The 27,075-nt window shown below is 38.4% G+C and overlaps 1 protein-coding gene across 2 annotated transcripts in view; it reads left to right on the top strand.

Moving 5' to 3' along the window:
* The window catches only part of PDZRN4 (PDZ domain containing ring finger 4), a 134,375-nt gene extending 116,437 nt beyond the window's left edge, over positions 1 to 17,938 (top strand). For both annotated transcript variants that reach the window (XM_045873622.3, XM_064590346.1), the window contains 4 exons: positions 132 to 194; positions 7,198 to 7,299; positions 11,889 to 12,005; positions 15,812 to 17,938. In XM_045873622.3, coding sequence (XP_045729578.1) covers positions 132 to 194; positions 7,198 to 7,299; positions 11,889 to 12,005; positions 15,812 to 17,338 — 1,809 coding nt within the window. In that variant the 3' untranslated portion in view covers positions 17,339 to 17,938. The remainder of the gene's footprint in view (positions 1 to 131; positions 195 to 7,197; positions 7,300 to 11,888; positions 12,006 to 15,811) is intronic.
* Positions 17,939 to 27,075: the final 9,137 nt, after the last annotated feature.

The raw sequence follows: 27,075 nt of genomic DNA, 5'->3' as shown, positions 1-27,075 counted from the left end.
CTTGGCATGCATTCTATAAATCAGTAGAGAATTTTGAACCAGGTTACTAAAAATATTTTTTAAACCCTATTTTTAAGTTCCTGGGGGAATACTGCATATCCAGTTAAAGATGTATGTTTTCTCCATTACAGGTAGATCCAAACAGCATTGCTGCCAAAGATGGCCGAATTCGAGAAGGGGATCGGATTTTGCAAGTATGTGGCATGGTCATTTCCTTTAGTTTCCTACCATTTGTTCAATAGTTTCAACTTTATTTAGTTTTTTATGAAGTGTCAGAGGAAAGAATTTGTCTTTCCTAGATGATAACATCCACAAAACAAAAAGCTATTGTTTAAAAAAAATTTTAAGCAAGGATGGTATTATTCATTAAGAATTATTGGCTAATGATTAGTGATTAAGGCATAATCTCTGGACTTGGATAACTCGGCTTCACCTTTCAGCTCCACCACCCACTCGGCCACCTTACTTTGCCTCTCATCCTAAGTCTGTTTCCTCATCTTAAAAAAGGGCAATACTAAGACATATTGTTGCAGAGCTTAAATGTGATTATACGTGTGATATGCTTAGCACCGTGCATGGTAAGTAACAAACATTAACTTCTAGTGGTACTGGCAGCGGCAGCAGCATGTTACTGCTGCCTATTCCAGAATAAATTAGGTAAACGTGGATTCCTATGTTCCATGACAACCTGAAAGTCTAGAAGTCTGAAGAAATTTGATTTATTTACAGTTGAGTGGCTGGAGACAGGTGGGGGGAAAATGCTTTCTTGTCCGCGTGGAAATGTGAAAATGTAGAGACTGACTACATTTCAGTTTAATGGGCAAGATGATAAGCAGAACATCAGGGGGATGTGGAGCTGGAAAGAATTCCAGGCCAAGTTAGGACTAACCTTGAATGCCAAAGTTTCTCTCCTATAGCTGCCTCGACCCTTTCTATCTCCTCTGAGTCTTTTCCCATAGAGAGTACTGCAGAAAGACACACAGCTCCCCAGCTTGTGTGTCCAGATTAACCCAAAATAAGAGCCGAGGCCCTTCAGGGTTGAGTTTACTGCAGATCGCACAACTACAAAGCCGGGAAGATGACTCAGAAGACAAATCGAGGAAGTTATCAACTGTTCGAACATTCTGCATAACTTTTAGACTTTGTGACAGACCCACAGTTCCCACTTCTCCTTCCTAGATGCGAATGCCTGACGAATGTTGCTTTGCATCCAACAGGAATGGATTCGACACTCTGCCTAGAACCAGGGCTTCAAAAATAGACAAGATGCCACCCCGCATTTGGGGCGCTCCCCATGCAATTAGAAAGATAGGTGCACACACAGATGATGACGAGGCAGTGGGGCATTGTCATGATCACGGTGCACCAGCACAGCCTGGGACCCATACCACAATGTTATCCTGCCCAGCCTTCTGCTCTTCTTGCCTTTCTTCAGGGCTCCACTCACTGATCCACACCTCTTCTTCATACCCTTTCTCTTCTCTAGCTAGATGCTGCGGAACTCCTTTTTCATCAAGTACCTTCTCCTAAGACTCCAATTAGGAAACAATAAAAAAGTCTGAATTAGTGGTCATTCATGGCCCTACTAACTTCAGGAATATATGACTTCTATTTCTATAGCTCCTTAAGTGGTGACCTGTAGTTAAACAGAATGGACTGTGTCATTGGCTCTATCAGGGGAAGGGAGAGTGAATCAGGAAACCAAGGCATAGTCTTGTTTGCTACCACATTTTCAGTGTCTTTCTCAATCATACATGAATAAATGAATGAATGAAACAGAGGTATTCAGTGGAGAGAGCGATAGGATAAATGAATAAAATCTGCAGTAAAGTTTTATTGATCTAGCCTCATTAAAAAATAAGGATACCATCTTTGTGTATCATCCAGATAATGAAAGCTTCAAACATATTTTATTATTATTATTATTATTATTATTATTATTATTATTATCACTATTTTGATTTGGAAACAATTATAAATGTATTGTTCACCTTGTTAACCTCTACAGTTGAATATACTCAATGGAAAAGAATGTAACCTTCTTATGATGCTCAAGGTCATGTTGTGCCCAGCAATCATTACACGATGCTATAATACAATAAATACTAAATGGTTAAAAGGTCTGGAAGATTTTGTGCCCCAATTTGAAATCACCCTCATTGGCCACATTTTCTGATGTGTTGCGTGTATTTTTTGTCATTTTTCTCTTGTTGTTTCCAGCTGTCACTTCTTTCTCTCACCATCTACTCTCCACATTTGACACCTTCTACTGCAACCTCACTGGCTCCCTCCCTAATTTCCAGCTAACCACTTTCCCATAAGCTAAATCTACAAATACAGTCATTAAAATTACATCTATTAGTTCTATGAATAGAGGTAGATAGAAATAAAATATATGTATTTTCATATATACATACTATCTGTTTTGCTACTTCCTTATTCTTGGCTATATTAGAGGCAGATAAAGTTTTCAGATAAAATATTTGCTGGATAATAAGGCATTCCTTAATGGAGTTGGTTCATTGAAGAAACAACAGCGGGATTGACAAAATGCTGTTGTCTTCCTGATTACTTTATATTCAGTGACAAATATGTCACACTTAATGAACAAATACATGTCACATTAAAAAGCCTAGAATTCAAGTCTGTTTGCACACATAGGAAACAAAGAGTCTTAAGGGTGATGGTGAAATTATATTAAATAAAACTGTGACAAAATTGTACCCATAGACAAACAGCTCCCATATGGCTGATGAGGAGATTATGGGATACCCTGTAATGAACAATTAATGACTCCTGTCTCAGGGAGATGAGAAGTGGAGAAAGAGAGGATTTACTTCTTATCCTTGGAGTTTCCTGGCTGGCTTTTATTTAAATGAATCTCTTTAGAGCCATTGTGGTTTTAATTTCCTGTTCATGATGACCTAAGGAGAGTACTTCTATGGTCCTGTCCTAATCGTGTAGCTAAAATTTTCTAAAGGTAGTACATCGCGGGTCTGTTAGATGACCTCACCCAGGGACACCACCCACACACGGGTACTCACACGAGATTGGCCCAAGGTAGAGATTGTACAGAAGAAAAACCACGACCCAATTTCATGAGAACACGTTCTAACTCTCGTGTGTTTTTTTCTCTGCAAGTGCTTGACAGTTCTATATACTGTGCCATTGCCACAAGCTTGTGGTACCAGATGTGGCCTCAGGAATTCATATGGGGAAGTCCTCTCACAAAATTGCAATGCTGAGTGAAGGCAGGCTTTTCTGAGCTCCACCGAGGAAAAATTAAAGACCACATATATCCATGATCAGAGAGGGCTGTATTCTCACTTCCTCCTTGGGATAGTAAGCGTACAGTATTCCATGTCAGCAGCCTAATCTCATGTTGGCCAAAAAAGTCAGTCATGTTCCTAAGGATTACTGCCTCCCTGACAAAACCCTGCAAAAACTCAAGCAGTGGGACAATAAGACTCCTACTGAACTTTCTTTCTTTTTCTCTGCCCTATGCATAAACTTGTCCCCAGCATTTGTTCCTACACTTTTCTTTTCTTCCCTTTGGAGAATTGTTTTCCTCCCATTTCTGTTCTGTCCACCTCTGTATCTCTGTATATTATTTACCTTCCTTCCACACTAAAATATAAGCACACTTAAAATACATCATGCCTCTTTTGCCTTAGGTTCCTGGGTTTTCAAATAAATTCCATAGGTGGTCAGATGCCAAGAATTTTAGTTGCCCACCCACCTCTGGTACATCAATATAGGAAATCTAAAAATTGGCACATTCATGCAAAAAAAGCTATGTTAAACCATTTCTAGGCTTTTAGGGTTCAGCACGTATATGTGCGCACACACACGTACATACACACTCATATGCACATACAAGAGATTGGGCCTAAAGTGAGATTTTGGCTGATTTATCTTTGTAATGCCACAAATCTCTTCTAAGTCAAGGCAATATCTGCTTTGAAATCAATATTTACATATGGCCATGCACAGAGAATGAGACAAGACATGTTCTCTAGTGCAGTTTTCCCTCATTTATGACAAAAGTTGCATGTTGCCTTTCTCCTGGTTCTCTTTCCCTCTCTTTTCTTAAAACTAAAGTCTTCCATTAAACTGTGGAGATGCACTCACTCATTTATCTCCTCCGTGTGATTCTGGGTCCTTCACCTTTATGTCTGCCTAGTGTTTTCAGGCACAGCAAACCGCTTTCCCAGAAGCAATCTTGTAGCTACGAGACATCCTTCAGGAACAAGAGCAAATGAAGGTTGAAAGCTCTATCTGATTCCATTCCTCAAAGCTTTTCATTCTTTGCTGAAGAATGAACCCAGGGCTGCATTTCTTGCCCCAATATCATTCTGGGTATCAGACTAATGTCTTGAGTTCAATAGGATCTACCAGCCAGTTGGCTAAAGTGGCCTTTATTTTGAAAAAAAAAAAAAACAATAAATTACATTTTAACACCAGACCTCTGTGGTGAATTCATTTCCCTCCACATAGGATTCTGAATGGAAATGTGTTTCTACAACATGGGATCTGTCCTTCCAGGACAAGGACATAATGCTGGGACTGGAGACCGTAGCTCAGTCATGTGGAGTTCACAGAGGAGAGAGACAAATACCAAATCTAATGGGACTACAAATCAAACACACCATGTTGTTTCTTGATGCTTCTCTAAGAGTTAAAAATACAAAGGAGAGAGAAGTCTTTTAAAGTAGAACCGTGTTTGCTACTATGGATTTAATTGTTGTGCATGAATTTTACTATATTTGCTTTATTTAGAAGAAAAAAGTCTTTACTGAGGATTAAAATATAAATATAAATAATGATAGTAGTAGTAGTAGGAATAATAATACTAACAACAACAAAAATATCAACAGTACCATGTGCCAGCCCAGAGCACTTCCTGGATACCAGGCACTTGTTTAAACCCTAGACATATATTAACTCATTTAACCATTACACGAACACTCTGAGGAAAGCACTATTACCTGCACTTTAATATAGGAAACATAATAGTAACATTAAATAAACATGAATGAAGAGTATTTAGGTTAATGGTAAGTGAAATTTAGATGAAGAATTCGGATGTATATACCTGAGTGAAAAAAGCAGGGAGCATTAGATTTCACACAGAAAAGGTGAATCACGTCTGAGAGCATCCAACTTACTCTTTCTAGGATCCAGCATGCCTGATAGTGGAGGGAGGATGGACGATTAGGTCCATAGTGGATAGACAAATAGATGCACTGCAGATATACTATTAAGAATTACTGTGAAATGGACATAAGCCCCCAAAGCTCACAGAAAGTAAACATTTTCAAGTCATTATTTTCAAACTACACTTCACTGGGGATGGGGGGGGGGGTGTAGTGGAATCCACCACTGCCCATTTATCTTTATTTGAGAAGAAGCCTTGGATTCAGCACAGAAATAGCTTTTCAGATGTATATTTATGAAAAACCACAAAATAACCTTTCCAGTCATTAGTTCCTGTTTTGGAATCATAGCTTCTGTTTTCTAATTTGATGAATTTTATTGTGAGTTGCTAAAAGAGGAAATGAGCTTGAAACTTGTAAAAGCTGAATTTCCTGTCTACATATATAACTGAAAAACGAAGGTGATATTCATTTGATCAGAGTAAGAAAATACAACATGTGGTTGTATGATTTCTCCCCCTTTGATTATTATGTATTGTCTGCTTTCTTTGTGTTCCATATGTGTGATAAGAGTCTAGGAATAAGGATCATTTATTGTGGTCCAGAGTTGAGATTCCTGGGCTTGTTTCAGTAATTATATCTGCCCTCATGTATCAGCCAGAATCCCAAAGATCCACAGGAAGAAAGTCTCAACAGTCCACTTCATGCTTTTCAGCAGAAATCCTTAGTGAAAGATGTTAATTATTGAAAAATTGGTCAGTACAGCCACATTTTCTATTTAATTTATTGAAATAACTAATACTTATTTTTAAATTTTTTTTAAAGATTTTATTTATTTATTTGACAGAGAGACAACGAGAGAGGGAACACAAGCAGCAGGAGTGGGAGAGGGAGAAGCAGGCTTCCCGCGGAGCAGGGAGCCCGATGCAGGACTTGATCCCAGGACCCTGGGATCATGACCTGAGCCGAAGGCAGACGCTTAACAACTGAGCCACCCAGGCGCCCCAAAATAATTAATACTCATTTTAGATATAATTACTTGATGTCTTTAATTGAAATTTCTTTCTGCATATTTTGATTCTGTACTATGATCAAAAACCTCATTGTCTCCATGGATTTGAACAATCAATAAAATAAAATAAATATAAAATATCCAAAGAAAGAAGTTCAGTTAACTCAGAGCTAAATACCTTTGAACATGAAAATGTAGCTTAAAATACTTACTTGCTCTGTCCATAGAATTTAGAAAAAGGAATAAAGATATATTTTGAATTCCACCAGTCTTTTTAATCAAAAGTTTACTCAAGCTGGTTTTTTGCAAAAAGCCATTTCTCCTCTGTTAATTTTTTTTAAATTAAGTACACTTAAGAGATGAGCTGTAAAATACTTCATTAGTTTTGTTGTTTGAGGAAATGGACAAATCTTAGAAAGAACTGGAGTATTGATAAGGATGTTACTGATGAACTGTCCTTCTTTTGATTAGTGAATTTCACGCACTGAAAGATATCCCGAGAGTGATCAGGGCAACTGAGTCAGACCCACACAAATATGAGATGATTAAATGAAAATGCAATCAGCAGTGGCCTGGGAGCACTGCCTGGTGAGAGATAATACTGTAGCTCTCTAATTGGCTCATAGCAGGCATGCAGGATGACAGATTTCAGTTGTGGGATTGCCAGTCCTGCTTCCCCCAGCACTATTATCTCAGAGTGACACTTCCATTACTCTGAGCGGAGAAAGATGAACGTCACCTGTCAGGGGCTGGTTAATTGTGTTGCTAGATGTATGTTACCAGGGTGCAGGTTGGACATTTATGAACATAACTGCTTCCTCTGATGTCCGCCATCCTTCAGGGATCGATATGGCTCTTACAGTAAGCACGTAATTGAGTGAAGGCACTTACCACTGAGGGGCTGAAGATGAGCCCATTGTGTGAGCTTCATTGTCCATACATTCACCATAAATGAGCTGATATTTCCCATTTATTGTGTGCAGCATTGTGGAAATGGAAACTAATGTGCCACTTTCATTTGTTTTCTAGATAAATGGGGAAGATGTCCAGAATCGAGAAGAAGCAGTGGCGTTGCTGTCTAGTGATGAGTGCAAGAGAATCGTGCTGCTTGTCGCAAGGCCCGAGATTCAGGTCAGAGCAGAGATCAGAAATCTTGAGACTGAACTTGACATCCATTATTTGCTATTCTATGTCAAATCAGTACCATGGCTATTGGTAAAGCCAAGTATGCAAAACATAATTAAGAGCCATCTTTCCTAACTTACCAACCTTATCAACCTTATCTTTTTGAAAAAAAGAAGGAAAAAAGCACACAGGATGGAACCATTATTCTCTCCTTCCACTTGCCAGTTATTTGAATGAATGCATAAATGAAAACTGGTTGACTTTACATGATTCTTAGTTCTGTCTGGATCCTTGCTTTAGGTTTCTATCTGAAAATACTTAATTGGCATATTAAGGTATCTTGAAAGAATCTCTAACGAGAGAAACATTAGCATATCCAGCTATCAACTTAAATCTTTTTAGAAGAACGTTATCAAATAAAGTGGCCTATGTAGCATGGAGCAGTTCCATGTGTAGTAAAGGAATTTTTTCTAAGTGCAGTGTGACAAAAACATCTATCCGGCCAAAAGCAAGCGAACAGCTTCTGGAGGACTTGTTTTTTATATCTTTAACAGAGGGGAGATGTCATGAAAGTAAAGGAAAGGTAATGATGGAAGAAAAGTGCTACTGGTCCTTCTTTTCATATTCTTTTCATACCCCACCACAATGCAGAAAGGACAGCACGTTGTCACCTTCTATCCATCTGTCAGTAGTTTGAGTGAACTTGCTTATGTCACCATTTGACTCCCAGGTTATTGATCTGATATTTTTCAAACTCAGTAACTGCATGCTATCTATAAATTAAATTGAGTAAGTGTATTTCAGTGTCAGACCAAATCCTGACTTGAATATAGTGGTTATAAAAGATCACCCTTTCCGCATATATTCCCTTTATGCCCTTGACCACTCTAAATGGTTCCCATAAAGCCTGCTATAGCCCAAGGCAGAGTAAAGTTACACACCTGAGGTCTCAGGAGTGGGGAAGGGAGACTACACGCCTGGCTGGACTGCCTGTTGAGGAGTGAATTTAAAAATACAGAATACGTATGAAAGTTCACTAATGAGCTGGAAATTTTGCAAACCAGTTAGTCTCACTGATCCCATTTTCTTGAAAAAGAACACAAGAAAGGGGCTAAACACATGTTAGTGAAATTCATGGTAAACGGAAGAGAACTCCGGGGTCGTCTCTGTCATAGAAAAGATATTTCGATGTTGTAATCTGGTTTCCCTGCCCTTTCCATGTAACCTGCTAGAGAACCTCATTAATTTAGACTTAAAGCATTTCCTTAAACTATGCCACAGAACAGCTATAATGAACTGTGGAAAGAATCGAAATTAATGACATAAGACTAGATCCTGTTAATCATTGAGAGAATACATATGGTTGGTAGAACTGGTGGCATTTTCAAATACCTGACTACACTCCGGACCTAGTAGAATCAGTGTTGGAGGATGAATTTCCAAACAAGACTTCCTTTCCACAGTTGAGAAAAGATGGCCGTCTGACTGCAGGATACTCTCCATCCTGTCAAAATCAGGATCTGCTTCAGCTCCTTGATCCTAAAGAAGCCTCATGACACTGGAAAAGAGCTAATTGCCTTTGGAAAAGCAGATTTCTAGAAAAAGAAAGAAAGAAAATGAATCTTAACACCATATTTTAAAAATCTAATTTAAGCAGTACATGGTATAAAATGGCAAGAAAAAAAAAAGATCCAAGAAAACCTTGCCTTTATTTCACCTGTATTTTTTTTTATCAATTTCAATGTATCTTGTTATTGCATTTTTTGCAAATGAATTTTACTCAGTGAATATGTGGGCGTTGCTTGTGTGCTTTTTCTAGCCTTTTTCTTTTTTTAATATTTCAAATACTCTCTACATTCTTGGGAATGAGCTACAGATTTGCTGGGGGCAGTCTTGTACATCAGTGCAATATTTTTAAATAACTCATTTCTTTCATCCCCTGTCAACTTTCTTTCATTTTCTTCCCATTTTCTTCCTCAGACCATTAAAGATACTGCTATTCTCTCTGCTTTCCCTTGGGACATTGGGGCAGAGAGGGCTCTCATAAGAACTTGTAAACACTCCTCCTGAGACAATGCAGGTTGTTCCTTTCTCTGAAATGCCACATAAGTTCCACTGCTGTGCAAACACGTCCCAGTTCCATAGAGTCCTCCTTTCCTGCAGCTCAGCTCCAGGGAACGGTTGGCCTGTGGCGGAGTCTGAAACTCAGACTACCGTGAATGCATGTTTAAGTGGAAAGGGAAATACAACAGGGGAAGGAAGTGAGCAAGAAGCTCTCCTTACTCACTTGCAGTGTACACCTCCAGCCAAAAGACTTGTCAAAGTAGATGTACGCTGACTACAGATGGCGACTCAGGGATCTGTGGGATTAGCTAATAAGAAAAGAGTTATAGGGAATCATTAATCTCTACTGTTTGTTCCCCTTATCCTTCCCACCCCTTCATTTAAATTTCAGAAGACTCTGTTCCATCATTCACTACATCTGTGCAAGCAAATATTTTGTTTTGACCTGATTAAAGAAAAATTCCTTGGTGTGCTTATAAAAAGTAAACATGTCTATCTCTATGTAATTTCTTTTGGCGTCTGGAGTTTGCAGCCTCATGACACTTACAAGGGATTAAAGAATATAAAACTGGGACCCCTGAGTGGCTCAGTCATTGAGCGTCTGCCTTCGGCTCAGGTCATAATCCCGGGGTCCTGGGATCGAGCCCCGCATCGGGCTCCCTGCTCAGGGGGGAGCCTGCTTCTCCCTCTCCCTCTGCAGCTCCCCCTGCTTATTCTTGCTCTCTCTCTCTCTCTGTCAAATAAATAAAATTAAAAAAAAAAATGTAAAACTTAGACAATTATAGATTGAATTTGAATTTTTAGCCAGCTTAATTTTCATAGTTCATGTGCATATCAAAGTCAGTGACGTAGAACTTGCTCAAGTTATTCAGGCTACATTAAGATAAATGAGGATGAATAAATGTGTCTACACTTTTGGCCTCAGTCAAATTTGAGTAATTTATGTTCTAGTAGCCTTTAATAAATATCAAGAAAATAACAACTACCTTCATATTAAGTAATATGATGCATATATGCCCATGCCTTTTCTGGTGCAACTTAATGTCCTCTCAGAGTTTATTTTGTTTTCAAGTTTTACAGTTTCAGTTACTTTTAAGAGCTTATTTTGCCATTGTTGAGTGGTGAAAACACCTCAAACTATGGCTGACCCTTGAGCAATGCAGGCAGGGATTAGGAGAGCCAAAGTCCCCACCCAGTCAAAAATTGGTGTGTAACTTCCGACTCCCCAAAAATTTAACTACTAATAGCCTACTGTTGATTGGAAACCTTACTAATACCATAAACGCTCTATTAACACATATTTTATATGTCACATGTATTCTATACTATTCTTACAATATAGTAAGCTAGAGAAAAGAAAATGTTATTGAGAAAAGCATAAGGAAGAGAAAATAGATTTAGAGCACCGTACTGTATTTATTTTTTTAAAAATCCGCATGTAAGTGGACCCACGCAGTTCAAACATCTGTTGTTCAAGGGTCAACTGTATTGTCAATTTTGGCTCATTAGAAAGCTACTGTTTCTTTTAACACAGAGTAAAACAGAGCATGGACAATAATTCAGGTAATTTAATCAGCATAGACAGCTAATTTATGTAATCCAGCTCCAGAAATCCACTTTGAGGCAAATTATCTGTATTGACTGTCAACACTCATCATATTAGCAAGGTTTCCCACTTCACTTTGTATTGAAAAGTGAAAAAGATTTATTCAGTTTAATTTGTGTAAGACTCCCACCAGAATACTTGCATCCTGAGCCCACAAACAAAACCCTGCATGCTCCACACTGCTCCACTCCCCTTAGATGCAACGTTTCAGATATATAGATAGATTGATATTTATCTATTTATCTATCTATCTATATATATGTTTTTTTTTGTAATTCAGCCTACCTGAAAAATGAATCAAAATAGACATGGCATAGCATCACCTTTTTTTTTTTTTGGCGGGGGGGAAGAATAACTTAGAATTTTTCTTTTCTTCCCCCCAGATAAAATAAATGTATTGGTGGCAAGCAGCCATCTTGTTAACTTGGAAGCCATCTGCCTAAAGATAAAAAAGCAGGATGAGGGTAGCATCAGTGTGTTCTGGGGGTGGGGAACACTTTGTATGTAGTCTCATTGGGGGTTTTTATTAAGGAAAAAAGCCCAATTGTCTCATGGTCCTATTAGTACCATTGCAGTGCTTTAACACGGGCACTGTTGGAGGTAGTGAACATGACAGCTGTGGATTATGCAATATGCTTTTCATATATTTTGAAAGATGGTAATGTTCTGTGCTTTGAGATCTACTTGGTTATGAGAGAAAATCTGTAGCTCTGTTTCAGGAAAGGATAAAAGGCATACGAGTCCTTTTTTTTTTTTCTTTAAATCATCTTTTCTTCCTTCCGAGAGGTGAACTTATCAGAGGCTGGTATTCTGAAGAGAATCATTATGATAAAAGGAACTGGTCAGGCATCGCCATTTAAGTTTCCCCTCTTTTAGCATGAGTTCCCACTAACCTAATATAATGTACTAATGTATTCTTTTGCAGCTGGATGAAGGCTGGTTGGAAGATGAAAGGAATGAATTCTTAGAGGAGTTAAACTTGGAGATGCTGGAAGAACAGCATAATGAAGCGATGCAGTGCACGGCCAATGAGGCGGAGCAGGTAGGACCAACGATTTGAGCTACATCATTTGAAATGTTGCTAGTTTTTTTTTTTCTTAATACGTAACCATAAATGGAGTAAAAAACAAAAAGAGTTTGATCAAACACCTCTGTAATGGTAATTTTTTAGAGGAGATGGGCATCTCAAGTGAAGCAGAGGGAATAAATACAATTTTTTTCTATTAAGATCTTTCTAGCTTGGAAAGACTTGGGACCATTGTTGCCAGAGTACAGTAGGATTCAGTGTTGACCCAGGTACCGTTCGACCTAATTCAGAAGCTTAACAGAAAAATGTGCATTGCTTTTCAATATGCCAGCTGGAGACAAACTATATTTCATGAGATAATCTCTCTCCAAAAAAATTAATTTTATAATTTAAAATATTAATGTGTCTATTTGAATATTTAGGCACGTATAAGATGATGATGGCATGATGTAAGCCATCAATCTTATTTATGTTTTTGGTATCGTGGTCCTACCTATATACTCCTCAACAGGAGTCACTCTATTTGAGATCACTGATATCATCTTGCCTTAGGGTCACATAATCATTCAGCCAAAAATGCTGAGCTCCTCATATGTCCCAAGTACCACACTTGATCCTGAGCATACAAATTAAAATGAAAAAAGTTTCTGCTCTTAATTAATTCACTGCTAGTGAAAGATTATACAGGGGCCTGTGGCAAACTGAGTCTTGGGATTCTTTTGTGGTTGTTGTTGTTCCTACGGGATAAAGACAAGATCAATATATCCGAGACTTTTTTACGTTGAATTCATGTCAGTCATCTGCCTGATATAATTTTATGAACACTTCTGCTGTCAGTTTATTGATTTGTTTAATTATCACCCTGGTCTCAACATGAATCCTAACACATTCTAAAAGATAGCTTTTTTGGTGTTTTGGGGTTTTTTTAAGATAGTTTTAAAAAATCCTGGACAGCTAGGCCTAGGGACATGAAGCACAAACCTTCTATCACTTTACCAAGTTGCATGATGGAATATGTTGCCATGCAAGCATTCCATAACAGAGATGTGTGCGTGTGTGTATGGGCACATGCCCGTATATTAAATAAATCATTCTACTGCAGACTACGGTGTCAAAGCCATGTGCGCTATTCTCTGTTCTGAGCACGGATGCTCACTGGCCACTTCACAAGCAGTAGTTCATGCTCAAGAGCGATGCTGCTACTGTGGGATTGCTTTTCAGTATAGGTGGGGCAGATTGAGATTTTTATGTACGACTTCCACGCTGGCCACAAATAAAGATATTTTTTGGTGGCAGCTGCTGGTTACAAGTAAGAAAGTCCTTGCTCCAGGCTTTTTCTCTCTTAGATACAAAATGTGACCTGATACAGAATTGACAGGAGGATGTTGGAATAAAGAAAGAAGGGAGAAATCCTGTCCAGGTGAAGTGATATGGTGTCAAATGCTGCCTACTCATCAGACGTAATACAAATGCTTGGTCTTTTGAGGTAACACTAGATGTCCCTGAGGTTAGATTCTCATTGTGTGGAAATTTTTCTTCAGCATGAGACTGAAAAATGATAAGAAGTACAGAAACCTTTAAAAGTCCTTTGCCCTTATAAACAATAATACTACATTAGAAATGTCTTGGTAGAAGCATTGCCTGTCACCATAATAATTCCTTAGGGAAATAATAAATGATAGAGTGGCATTACATCAGAAACTAGGAATTCTAGGTTTGGGAATGGAAAACGCTTTTTTATTTTCACACTTGCTCGTAAACCGGTGACTAAAGAAAGGGAAATTCGATAAAAAAAACAAAACATATATCCATGCTTCAAAACTAAAATCCATATACACATTAAAGTTTCACTTTACATACCCTGTCCTTGGTGTTAGGACTGCTGGTGGCACGTCGTGGAGCATCTCCCACAGCACAGTTCGTCTGTGTCCTTGGCACTCCACATAAAAATAAGATAAAAAAAAAAAACTAGCCTTCTTGTATTTTTAAGCTCATTAAAGATATGAAAAATATAAATGTGGGCGCCTGGGTGGCTCGGTTGGTTGGGCGACTGCCTTCGGCTCAGGTCATGATCCTGGAGTCCCGGGATCGAGTCCCGCATCGGGCTCCCTGCTCGGCGGGGAGTCTGCTTTGCCCTCTGACCCTATCCCCTCTCATGTGTTCTCTCTCATTCTCTCTCTCTCAAAATAAATAAATAAAATCTTTAAAAAATATATCTATAAATGTAAATAATGTAGTGTATCAACTCAGATGTCCAATATCAATAATATCCTCTGGGGGGTTTATGGTACATGTGAAGGTCACCACACTGGATCCTATTGTCAGCTTATGGCAAGGAACATACAGATACACCAAGCACTCCACTGTTAGTTACAATTACTTATTTAGAACATTATGTTTTTTATCAATATGATGTTTAAAATCTCAGCATATTTTCACCAAATGAGGAAAACTATTTGAGGGAAAGACTGGGAATCCTTAAATAACGTTATACATGCTCATGTTCTCTCCTCTGCAGTTTATGTTAAGTTTTGTTCGGCCTCTGTGGAAGAAAATAAAGCCATTTTCTCGAGAGACTCTTTCACACCTGTTTTAGAATATCGTTTCTCATGCATTCTGTCCTTCTTTAACACTAACAGGCTTAATTATATTTAATTGTATAATTACACCTGCTAGAGGAAAATATATACATAAAATGGTGAGTAAGTTTACACATAAAGGAAATACAATGTAAAAATTGCCATGTAGACTAATCTACGATAAGTGATGGAGGAAAAAATAATTTTACCCTCTTCACAGAGAAAGAACGACATATGCATCCTCTTAGGAAAGCAACAGTTAATTGTTCTGCCTGAAAGCCATAAACTACCAAGGAATAAAGATTACATATGATTGTGTATTCACAAATATGTCCAAAATATATTTTTTATATATTATGCCCATGTCTGGCAATCAGTGCTGCTCCGATTTTCATGAGAACTGTCACTTTACTCTGAATAGAATAAAATTCACCTCTGAAGGAAATAACCAGTCGAGAATAGAAAAATACTTTTAAGTAACCCAAAGCAGTCCTAAGGTGACTTTGTTGATTTTGAGTAATGTGATTTGGAGATGCATGGAGGTCAGGGCGCACGTATGCAGGATTATGGCATCCTGAACGTTGAAGAAATCCTGATTCTGGGGGATGGCACTGGCCTTTTCTACTTTTCTCTGGGTCACGAATAAGCTGAATCCATCTGGGATTAAAGTTCCTCATCGATAGAAGGGCCGAGGTTCCAGTACTAACCTATTCTTGAAATACTGTGCTGTCTGGCTTACCATTACCAGTGTGTTACTAGATCAGCGAAGTTTCTTCTGAACTTAAAGTTCAGGAAAAAAATCCTCATAATAAGGTGATGCGGCTTCAGCACTCCAGGCCTCCATACTGCAGAAGACCATTTAGATCACCTGTCTCACTCATCCTTTTGTGTGTTACCACCTCAGAGACTCATAAAGTCACCTCATTTACACACCTTCATGCCAGTTTCCCAAGTAACAGAGAACCTTAAGGTAAGAATAATTCATTTAAATGAGGCCTGTTTTATTTATCCCCAAGTCAGGTCTCCAAGCAGTTTTGGTTTTCTTTATTTCAATTCATAAAAAGCTACCTTGAGCAAATTGCCTTTATTTCTAAAATGGTTAAGGATGCTAAAATTAGAACAGCTTTCTAGGAACCACACCTTTGCCAAGAAGCATCGTTTTTTTTTCAAGCAAGTTTTGCAACAACTGGTGTTTTTCCAAAATAACTGATTTCCTTTGATCTCTCAACTTTATTTTCTCAGCCAAAAAAACAAGAAGAAGAAGAAGGCACAACAGACACAGCAACATCGTCCTCCAACAACCATGAGAAGGACAGTGGGGTGGGGCGCACAGATGAAAGCTTGCGGAATGATGAGAGCTCAGAGCAGGAGAATGCAGCTGAGGATCCCAACAGCACATCTTTGAAGAGCACGAGAGAGCTGGGGCAGAGCCAAGACACTCTAGGAAGCGTTGAACTTCAGTGCAATGAGAGCTTCATGTCTGGCGAATACATCGACTCCGACTGCATTGGCAACCCAGATGAGGAGTGTGAAAGATTCCGACAGCTCTTGGAGCTCAAATGCAAGTTTCGAAACCCTGGAGAGTATGACCTGTATTACTCGAGCAGCACAATAGAATGCCATCAGGGGGAACAAGAGGGTGTGGAGCACGAGCTACAGTTGCTTAATGAAGAACTAAGAAACATTGAACTGGAGTGCCAAAATATCATGCAGGCTCACAGGCTCCAGAAGGTGACAGACCAGTATGGAGACATCTGGGCTTTGCACGATGGAGGATTCCGGAATTATAACACCAGCATGGATATGCCACGGGGAAAACTAGATGACATCATCGAACACCCAGAGAAGTCAGACAAGGACAGTTCTAGTGCTTACAACACAGCAGAAAGCTGCAGAAGCACCCCACTCACTGTGGACCGTTCCCCTGACAGCTCCCTTCCAAGAGTGATCAACCTCACCAATAAGAAAAACCTGAGAAGCACAATGGCCGCCAATCAGTCTTCTTCCGGACAGAGCAGTAAAGAGTCGACCTCCACCAAAGCCAAAACCATGGAACAGGACTGCAGCGTGGAGGGCAAGGAGAAGATTTCAGAAAGCAACAAGCTTTCTGATCAGGAGAAAACCAGCAGTGAACACATCCCTTACCTCTCTCCTTACCACAGCTCCTCATATAGATATGCAAACATCCCAGCGCATGCCCGCCATTATCAAAGCTACATGCAGTTAATTCAACAGAAATCTGCAGTTGAGTATGCTCAGAGCCAGCTGAGTTTAGTGAGCATGTGCAAGGAGGCTCAGAAGTGTTCAGAGCCCAAGATGGAATGGAAGGTGAAAATCAGGAGCGACGGGACACGGTACATAACAAAGAGACCAGTGCGAGACCGGATTCTGAGGGAACGTGCCTTAAAGATCAAGGAGGAGCGCAGTGGCATGACGACAGATGATGACACCATGAGCGAGATGAAAATGGGCCGCTACTGGAGCAAAGAGGAGAGAAAGCAGCACCTGGTTCGGGCCAAAGAGCAGCGTAGGCGCCGAGAGTTTATGATGCGGAGCCGCTTGGAGTGTCTTAAGGAGAGCCCCCAGAGTGGCAGCGAGGGCAAGAAGGAGATCAACATCATTGAACTGAGTCACAAAAAGATGATGAAAAAAAGAAACAAGAAAATTTTGGACAACTGGATGACAATCCAAGAACTGATGACCCACGGGGCCAAATCTCCTGATGGCACACGAGTTCATAATGCCTTCTTGTCAGTCACCACTGTATGACCGAATGAATGGGATGCAACTGATTTTAGGAGGGTGCTACCAGTTTGGGTAGAGTATGATTGCCTCGTTCAATGTGGCGTTTTTATATATATTTTGCGACTCTTTATAGTTTAAATTTTTTGTAAGCAAAAATACCTGGTAATTTTTCATTTGTTTTTCATATACTGGTATCTTCTTTTTGGCCGAGATCTTTCTTTAACTTGTGATATATTCATATTACTCATTTATATATATTTAAAAAACAAGCAAAAGGAAAGAAAACAAGAAACTTGAACAAAAATACTGAGGAGCCAATTAATTTCCTATTTTAATGTATCTATTGTAAGTTAAGATCTGGATTTATTTCTCTAGTTTACTTATTTTCTACTTTAAAAACAATTCAATGCCAAAACATTTCTATGCTTGCTTCTTGGCATAATACGTATTAAGTCAACCCCGTTAATAAATCACGTGCCACATCTTGTCCTATACATAAAAACCACCTCTTTTTAATATCCCATTGTACATTTAACACCTAAATGGCCGTTGTCTATGTCTCAGTAAAGTGTAGGTGGACAATCTTCCTGTGGTATGTAGTGACATTGGTCATGTAGCTAGATAATTGTGGTAATTGTGACAATAAAAAATAAATTATTGATTATCCTTAAGAGTTATCAAGGAGTGTTTTATTTTCATTGTCCACTATGGTTACCAGATTTCAATTACTTATATATGTATACTATTTAGAAGACTCCTAATTGTGGATTATAAAATGTGTACATTTTCTATCACTTTTTTTCCAATAAAATTGTCTTGAAATACTTCCCATAGATCATTGTGTCACATATTCTTACCAGGATTCAATTAGATGATATATTTAGAGCATCCAAGAGATGTTACCTAAACATCCGATAAATATAAGTTGACCTCCCCTTTCCTGCCACCCATGAAAGGTAAAGCCAGGAAAAATTTAGGGAAGGACATGGAGAGGGGGTCAGTGAAGTGTCTGAAAATGTTTATAATGGCCCTAAGTGTATTAGTTGGCTTGGGCTGCCATAACAAAATATCCTAGACTGGGTAGTCTAAATAGGAACTTCTTTCTTATGGCTCTGGAGGCTGGGAAGTCCAAGATCAAGATGCTGGCAGATTCAGCAACTTGGTGAGGGCTCTGTTCCTGTCTTGCAGATGGCCACCCTCTCCTTCTGTCTTCAGATGGCAGAGACACAGAAAGGAACCCCTCATAAGAGCTCCACCCTCATGACTCCATCTAAACCTAATTATTTCTCAAAGACCCCATCTCCAAATACCATCACATTAGAGGTTAGAACTTGTTCAAAATATGAATTTTAGGGTGACACAATTCACTCTATAACACTACATGCATTTATTTAGTTGATCATTTGGGAATAAATTTGGGGGAATCATCTTTTTAATAATTTCCAGTCTAGTCAACTATAAATGCTTTCTATGTCAGTTTATGAAAAAGTGAGATTGCTAGATTATCAGATAGGTTCTTTAAATCTAGCTTTTCATCATAAAAACCATATATATGTCAATTGTGGTGCCTCCAGAGTAAAGGCCAAATCGACCATGTACATGCAAACATGAGTTTGATCACATTTTCATTCAACCCAAGAGATTGTTGGAGACATGATGGAGACATAACATCTGAATATTTCTGAAGCTACTTTCCTGTTTAAAAACCAACAGTGGCTTCTTATTAGCTCTTGAATCAGACTCTGATGCCTTGGCCTTATATTCCAGGCCCTCATTCACTTGCCCACTTTGCCCACTGCTCCTCCTTTTCAGGTCTTCTCTGAGTTTATTCCTGGCTTCCCATTTCCACTCTAGTTATCTTATACTATTCTCCTGTCTGGGGTTCCTGTGCCAAACTCTACACTTCCCTTAGAGTGTAATCACATAGATGTTTTCTCTTTGGAGCCTCTTTTGATGACACCAGATTTTCTCAGCATTTTGGCATACACTGTGATGCACCTGCGGTATTGTTTTGCCTTCGTTTTTTTAATCCTGTTATTTGAATCACATACATAGAATGTATTGTCTCCCTACGTGGATTTTAAGTTCATGGAGTTTGGCCCTTGTGTCCCCCCTCTGTCTTTGTAAACCTCTGTAGAATGCCATTTGAATAATAATGAATGCTAGTTGAATTAAATTATTATATTCATTTATCTCTCTCCTCCACATCTGGTCCTTTTGTTACTGTTTTCCTTACTCTTCTACCTTTCCAAGTTCTTACCTCTTGAAGGGCTCTAACATAGATGGAAAAAAATGAATCTTAGTTACATACAATGAAAAGCTGGACTCGGAAATTTTAAGATAAGTGATAGTAATAGCAACCTAAGGCAACTGAAAATTTCATCAATTCCAACTTTAGCCATTGTTAATACAATCACTGACTACTCTGAATGCACCTGGAGTTTTTAAAATAAGAATGTCTATCTTAAAAGCTCAGTTCTTTCCTGACTTAATGCCTGTGGTTATTGTTTATCCTCTTGACATAACAGGGTTTAAATATTCACTGTATTCAAATTACTCCTATAGATAAATGTGATTTGGAACCAACGTGTAGATTTTTCCAGAAAAAACATGAACACATCTCACAGAATGTAGTGTTTCCAAAGTTACCAGTTTAATTTTATTTTTATTAAGGCCAAGTGTTCTTGCCAATTTTTAAAAAAGTGTGATGTTGGTATTTTTCATGTCTGTGTTTATACATTCTACAAGTTGAGAAATGTCTTTTTCAAAAATCAGTGAAAATCTGGAAGTGTTATGTTTTTATCTTTCTACGTAACCTATCTTTGTGCTAAACATGTTTTTTTAGTAAATGAATAATAAATCTGTTGCTCAGCAAAGAAAAATAATTGGTTATATGTGAGATATTTTACTTCAGAAGAAATATGTGAATGTAAAGAAGAAAAATATTTTACTTGGACATACCTTTGAAATTCCATATTTTATTGCTTTTTATACTCAAGATGTGACAGAAATTGATGGTAGGATCCACGTGTGAATGACCAAGGGGGTGGAAAGGAATGCATATTTGATGGGTATTTCTTTGCTGCATGCCACGAAGAAGGCTATTGTTGCCATCTTCTTTTGTGCAGATTATCCTTCTCTGAAGACATAACGTGGGCTGAGGGAGGACTCCTCTAACGTAGCCTTTCTGCAGCTACCTACTGATTTAATCCATGTCTTATTGGTGTGTCTAGATCTTCTACCTGAACACATTCCTTTTATCTCTCCAATGAGCTTCTGTTCTCTGCTTCAAATTCTTTGCTTTGTGATGGGTGCCATTGTTCACCTGCTCTTTCACGCTTATCACCTAAGTCTGCTTGAATCTGATCAGTCACAAAGCAGTGTTATTTTTTGTTTAAAATGTGTCAAGTTATCTTCAGTACCCTAAATCACCTTTGGCTGGACTGTCACTGTTTTGTGCCTAATTACTTCAGCAGGTCTCTGCCTGGTCTCCCTGTGCTCCCTTTCCCATCTATCCTACATATGGTGGCAACACCTGACCTCCTAAATGTCACTTTCCTCACTTGCTTAGGTACCTTCGAGAGTCTTTTCCTGAGCATGGGATACAATCTGAGTGCCTGAGACTATTATCTAAGAGGATTTCCATAATTTAACTTCAACCTGTTTTCCACCTGATCTCACATTTCTCCCCAGGAGGGACTTCCAATTCAGACCTCAGGAAACCTATGCCTGGGGTAGATGAATAATTTGATGCTCCTTCAAACTAATATTTTTTAAATTCTAATTAAATTTATTTTGTATTAATTTATTATGCTCTTATTAGTTAATATCCATTATTTTTCTATTTCTATTAATAATCATTAATATAACTGATGTAATATAACTAAAATAATAGCATCATAATTATTATTAAATAATTTTTATTAATTTTCAATTAATAAAGAACACTGTGACAGGTTCACAGACTAATTCACTTCTAAAAAAAGAAAAACAGTTTAAAAAAATTTCCTCCAGCAAATTATTTCTCACTTATTGGAAGGTTTGTTCTTTTTTCAGTTTTCTATCATTCTTTTTCAAAATGTATGTCTTTGGAAGTACATTAAAGGACTTGGACTTGAGATAGAACAAACCATGTCCTCCTATAAATATGCATGATATGGTTTCAGAATTTCAGTGAGGACCGACTACAGGAAGGCGCTGACAAAAATAATTGACCAAGATAGTCACCTAGTGAGGAGAACTTTGAGATTTTTTTTGTTCTTTTGTTTTTTGCTGTTTCCACTCAAGTGGATGGCCTTTCTAGCCAAAGCGGAGCCAGTTCACATGGCTGCCCCACTATGCTTTTGCTTTAGTCAGACATGCCTCCCCACAGTTTCTCAAAGACACCATTCTCATTTCCAGCACCACTCTTCACTTGTTGTGTTTTGCGTGTTAGACAAAACCTCTTTTCTCCTTGTCCATCCCTCCAGCACTGTTTCTTTCCCCTCTTCCCATCTCTCCAGGAGACCTGCCCTAACTCTTGCCAGCAGCCACTCTTATTTCTAAACACTCATAGATGGTATTGTCTTAACACTCACTTGGCTTTCTACCCAATAATGTCAAATAATTTTTTTTCCTATAGTGTGTCTGTCATGAGTATAATGTGTTGCACAGTTAGTCACCATTGCCACATATGTCCTTCTGGCATTTCTTCTGTTTTGCCAAATAGCAGCTGCTCAGGATTTTGGGTGCCATGCATTTTTTTACACATCCTAGTCAATGGTGTTGTATTGCAAAAAAGCGTTGCATCTGGGTTCATGGGCCATCTCTAAGCTAGAGTCCTGCTTGTTATTCAGTATCCCACTACATATTTTTAACTTATTAATGTCCACTGCTTACTTTCTGCCTCCCTGCTCTGCCATTTGCTAGGTTTGTATTCACAGGCAAGTTACTTAAGCTTGCTAGTGCTTTGGACAGTGGAGATCATTATAGCCTTTTTCATAGGTTGAGAATTCTATGGGTTAATACATATAAAGAAGCTAGGTAAGTACTGGCACAGAGTGCACACTCAAGAGATGTTAGCCATTATTTTTACTTATAGGTGATGTGTATCACATGTGGCTGATATGCCATGAATTCCGCAGCTACAAAGCCCTAGATTCCGGATGCAAACGTGTGATAATCTGCCCCCAAAGTTTCTCTTCCTTCCACTGTTTCCAGCCCCCCCATTAAATAAGAATGGACATTAGAGTTAATAGCAACTTGTTCATGAAGCTCCATAAGTTCTGCTCCAAATGGAAGTTCAGACACTTGACACCATTTTCTTTGTGTCATCAAATGTGCTGACTTTCTTCTCTTGGTTCTACTTTACCAGTTAGCCTATTTTTTTAATTGCATGTTGTCCATGGTGGGGAATTATGATGGTAGATTTTGGTTTTGTTTCAGCTAAGCAGTATATAACTACATTCTGCATCAAATTTATTATCACCCCCTTTCTACTGGGCTGCTTGCCACATCCACAATCAGAAATGTGCCATTGTTGTAAAGAACCTCTTGATATCAATTTACGGGACTGTCACTAATCTTTACAGCCTGGTATCTTAACAGGAAGCATAGTCAATGCTACCTATTCAAACCTAAAATTCATTTGAATAAGAAATCTAATAAACCAAGACATTTATTTAACTTCATTCACTCTGCGGTGGTGATAAGAATAGATTCAATGGGATGCAACTGCCCAGCATATCTTGGAATATTTGTCAGGCACTCTAGAAAGCAAAGCCTACTCAAATGTTTCCATACATCAGCCCTACCCTGATGTTCTCATTTTGGTAGGGTCAGTGAGTATAGCATAGATTGCTATTTGTGTCCATTTCATTTAGCCTGACTTCTTTTTTTGAAACAGAGGACACTAATCAGAAAATCAATTGGATGGAGGACACAAAAAGTAGAAATGGTGTAAAACACTTAAAGAAAGGAAATGTGTTTGGGAGCCTACAATGTGTAGTATGTTAGGTGCTTTACATGGGTCATTAATAAACTTCTTGTCTTGAGGAGAGGAAGTAGGAGCACCTGAAATCTGACTTTAATAAGAAGTCAGCACAGAATCATGGAGCCAGTGAGGAACACAGGAGGGTTAAGAGAAGTGAGGGCTTCTTCCTTTGGGCTCCCATCACCTTAGGGAAGCCCTCTCTGCCCTCATAGCCCTGCATGATGACTCACCCATGGGACAGTTCTCATCATTTCTATGAATCTTAAGCAAGTTATCTTCCTTCTTTGAGTCTCCATTTTCTCATCAGAGAAATGATAATATTGGAATAAGTGATCTCCAAAGCCCATTTTTTCTAACATTCTAAAAATTGGCAATAAATAATAAAACATTTTATTCCATATTTCCTTTTGTTGCACCCATACCACAGTTTGTTATGGAGCTATCTTAGGTAAATTTCATCATCTGCCTCTAAAGCAAATAAGGACATTTTCAAAAGGAAAAATAAGAAAGCAATCCATTGGTGTAAAATAATGCCTACAGACTCCTTCCATTATTCACCAAAAAAAAATTTTTTAAAGCCATTTTCATGATGGCTGCCACCTTCTGAAAGACTACGTATGCCTGGTACATTCTAGAACATCAAGGAGTTGAGATTTAGAAGAGAGACCTAGATCTGCAGAATCTTGTATATTTATAGAGAAGATGGGAAGGGGATGGGCTTGTGTACCATTTGGATAAATCTTGGCTTTGCAGATGAGGGTACAGCCCTGCTGATATGAGAAAGCTTGTTGAGAGGCTACATGGGGGGAAGCTGCCATGGGTCCTCTAGCAGACACATTGGCTAGTTTCTCACACAAGCTATGACTGGAATTTAAGTTACGAGAAGGGTGGGAGAATTGGGCAGGAGACAGGTCATGAAGAGTTTCACATGCAAAGAAGTTGGGAGAAGTTAAAGTGATCAAATTTACATTTTAGAAATATCCATTAGCAATTTAGCCCTTGTATTGGGTGCAGAAACATTTGGAGGAAGGACAACCAGTGAGGAGGCTCTTTGTTCCACTGACATGGGAGAGAAGAGAGAAGAGCTTGAAAAGGGGGCCAATAAGAGAGGATCTGACAGATAGTGGGAACTAGAAATGTAGATTTAGATGCAGTTTAGAGAGGCAAGAAAAATACAGAACCCCAGATAAATTCAAATTTCAGAAAATCAGTGAATTATATTTTAAATGTAAGTATTCATTGGAGACATATTAAAAATTATAGTTCATCTGAAATTTTCATTGAATTAGGCACCCTGTAATTTGTCTGGCAATCCTATTAGGAAAGTAGAATAGCCAGGTCTTGGGAAATGACAGGATATAGAATAGGAGATAAGCAGAGGGAGGAAAAAGTTGAGGATATTGTCCAGGTTTCTGGTTTTATTACTGAATGAATGATGGTACCACTCAGCAGAACATACTTAGCCTGAGAACGATGGTCTGGAAGAAAGGGTAAACAATTCAGTCATGGGTATGATTTCAAGGTGCCAATAAGACAATCCAAAAAGAAATGTCTAATGGGCAATTTAAAAAGCAGATATGGAGACACCCGGGGGGCTCAGTCAATTAAGGGTCTGCCTTCAGCTCAGGTCATGATCTCAGGGTCCTGGGATCGAGTCCCAGCCCACATGGGGCTCCCTGCTCAGTGAGGAGTCTGCTTCTCCCTCTACCTGCCCCCTCCATTTGTGCACTTTCTCTCTGATAAATAAATAAATAAATAATAAATAAATAAATAAATAAATAAATAAATAAATAAATAAATAAATAATAAATAAAATGAATTTTTAAAAATAAATAGAAAGCAGATATGAAATTTAGAATAGGAGACAGGGACTGGAGGAATATGTGCTGGGGGCACCAATCATACCATCCACTGGTTTTCTTTCTTTTACCTAGACTCCTCTATGGCCACAAAGGTCTGGTTACCAGGAGAGGAGCAATGAACAGAAACCTAGTAAGTGTCAAGGAAGTGAGGGATATATCAAATTTTCATCCCCTTTCTTCCTCCTGTGCCCTGGGGAGCGGGGGGTGGTTTGCAAATGTCATATCCCTGATTCATTAAAAGTAAAAGGCAAGAGCATCCCACTCACATGTCCTCCCAGCATCTCTGGAGCCACTTTCAAGCCTGGAGAATGGATTTTAGAAACATCCCCAATAGAATCTGGGAAACACCTCATAACCAAATGCTAAACTATTTCTTCAATGAAACATATGACCATTTAAACTATAAATAATCCCATGCAACTTCAAGTCAGATTTTGCAACCCAATTATTTATGGAAAAAATATTTGGTGATCAGAGATTTATGAATTTTAGATTTTCACTTGAAGGATTATGATCTTTATTTACATCAATGATAGCATAAATGAACAAACCGTTTTTACTTCATATAATTCCATATTAATCAATAAAGAGCTTCCTCTTTCGTTTGCCTCCTTTTTAAAGGGAATAGTATTACACTGTATTGATATACCATAAATGTATTCGTCTATCACCCATTTATGTATATTTTGATTGCCTCTAATCTTTAACTATTGCAATCAATGCCTTAATTAATAACCTTATAAATATATCATTTCCTGCATGAGTGAGTACATCTCAGATAAGCTTCTAGAAGTAGAGTTGCAGGGTCGAAGTGTAGGTACATTTGTGATTTTGATGGTTACTATCATAAATACTACCCTCCACAAAACTGGTACAGTTTCAACTTCTACCAACAGAATGTAAAAGGACCCACTTTCCTTCCTTCCCTGCTATGACGTTTTGGGTCTGTTTGCCTCCCCGTGCATTTCCCTTCCCCACTCTGCAGATGCCCTTGGACTATATGTCCAAACTCTTGTGTCAGCTGGGCTCAGTCTTTGTAAGCAATGACAGGAGAAAGGAGGACAGGAGGAAGGGAAGGGAAAGCCATGGCATTTTCCTTCTTCAGGGAAAAAAGACAGGTTTTGTGCAGCTTCAACATTCAGAGGTTCTAATTTAAAAAATAAATTTAAAAATTATGAGTTCAAGGGGCGCCTGCGTGGCTCTGTCAGTGAGTGCCCAATTCTTGGTTTCAGCTCGGGTCATGATCTCATGGTTCATGGGATTGAGCCCTACATCAAGTTCTCTCTTTCTGCCCCTCCCCCGACTCGTGCATGTGTGCACGGGCTCTCTCTCTCGCCCTCTCTCAAATAAATAAATCTTTTAAAAATTATGAGTTCAAAATTAGACACAAGAGTAAATATTCATTAGAAAGTAGAAAGGAAGTACAAACTACTACAAATTTTGTAAACTTTACAAATATGACAAAATTTTTAAATTAAGATTTGATTAATTATCTGCCAAACATATATGTTTAATATCTATTCCTTCTGTGTTTTGGCTACCTACCCTTAGATCACCTCTTTACATGACAATTATTTTGTGATTATTTGTATAGAGACAATAGAAAGGTAATTCAATTTTTCCTTTATCATAGTTGATCAAAATTTGATTTCTGGTAGTTTAAAACATTTCATTTTTTGAACCTATATTGGTAATGTCAAATAAATTTTTAGGATTATCATAAAATTTGGGAATCCTTTTTCAAGTTTCTTCCATACATGAGCTAAAAATCTTTGAAAATTCTACCCTAGATTTGCTTCTAATTCTGTATATTTTAAAGCTTGTTTCTCCTCCACTACTCCTGTACTTTTCCTGCTGGGAAGTGTAGGACAAATTCACAGCACAATGTGAGCTCTAGCCCTTCTCTTTTGTATAGTATCGCATGGTGA

Source organism: Mirounga angustirostris, unplaced genomic scaffold, assembly GCF_029215605.1.
Source record: "Mirounga angustirostris isolate CCGP_5_RB_7025 unplaced genomic scaffold, mMirAng1.0.hap1 SCAF_5, whole genome shotgun sequence".
NCBI lineage: Eukaryota > Metazoa > Chordata > Mammalia > Carnivora > Phocidae > Mirounga > Mirounga angustirostris.
This window is presented reverse-complemented; position numbering and strand designations above follow the sequence as displayed.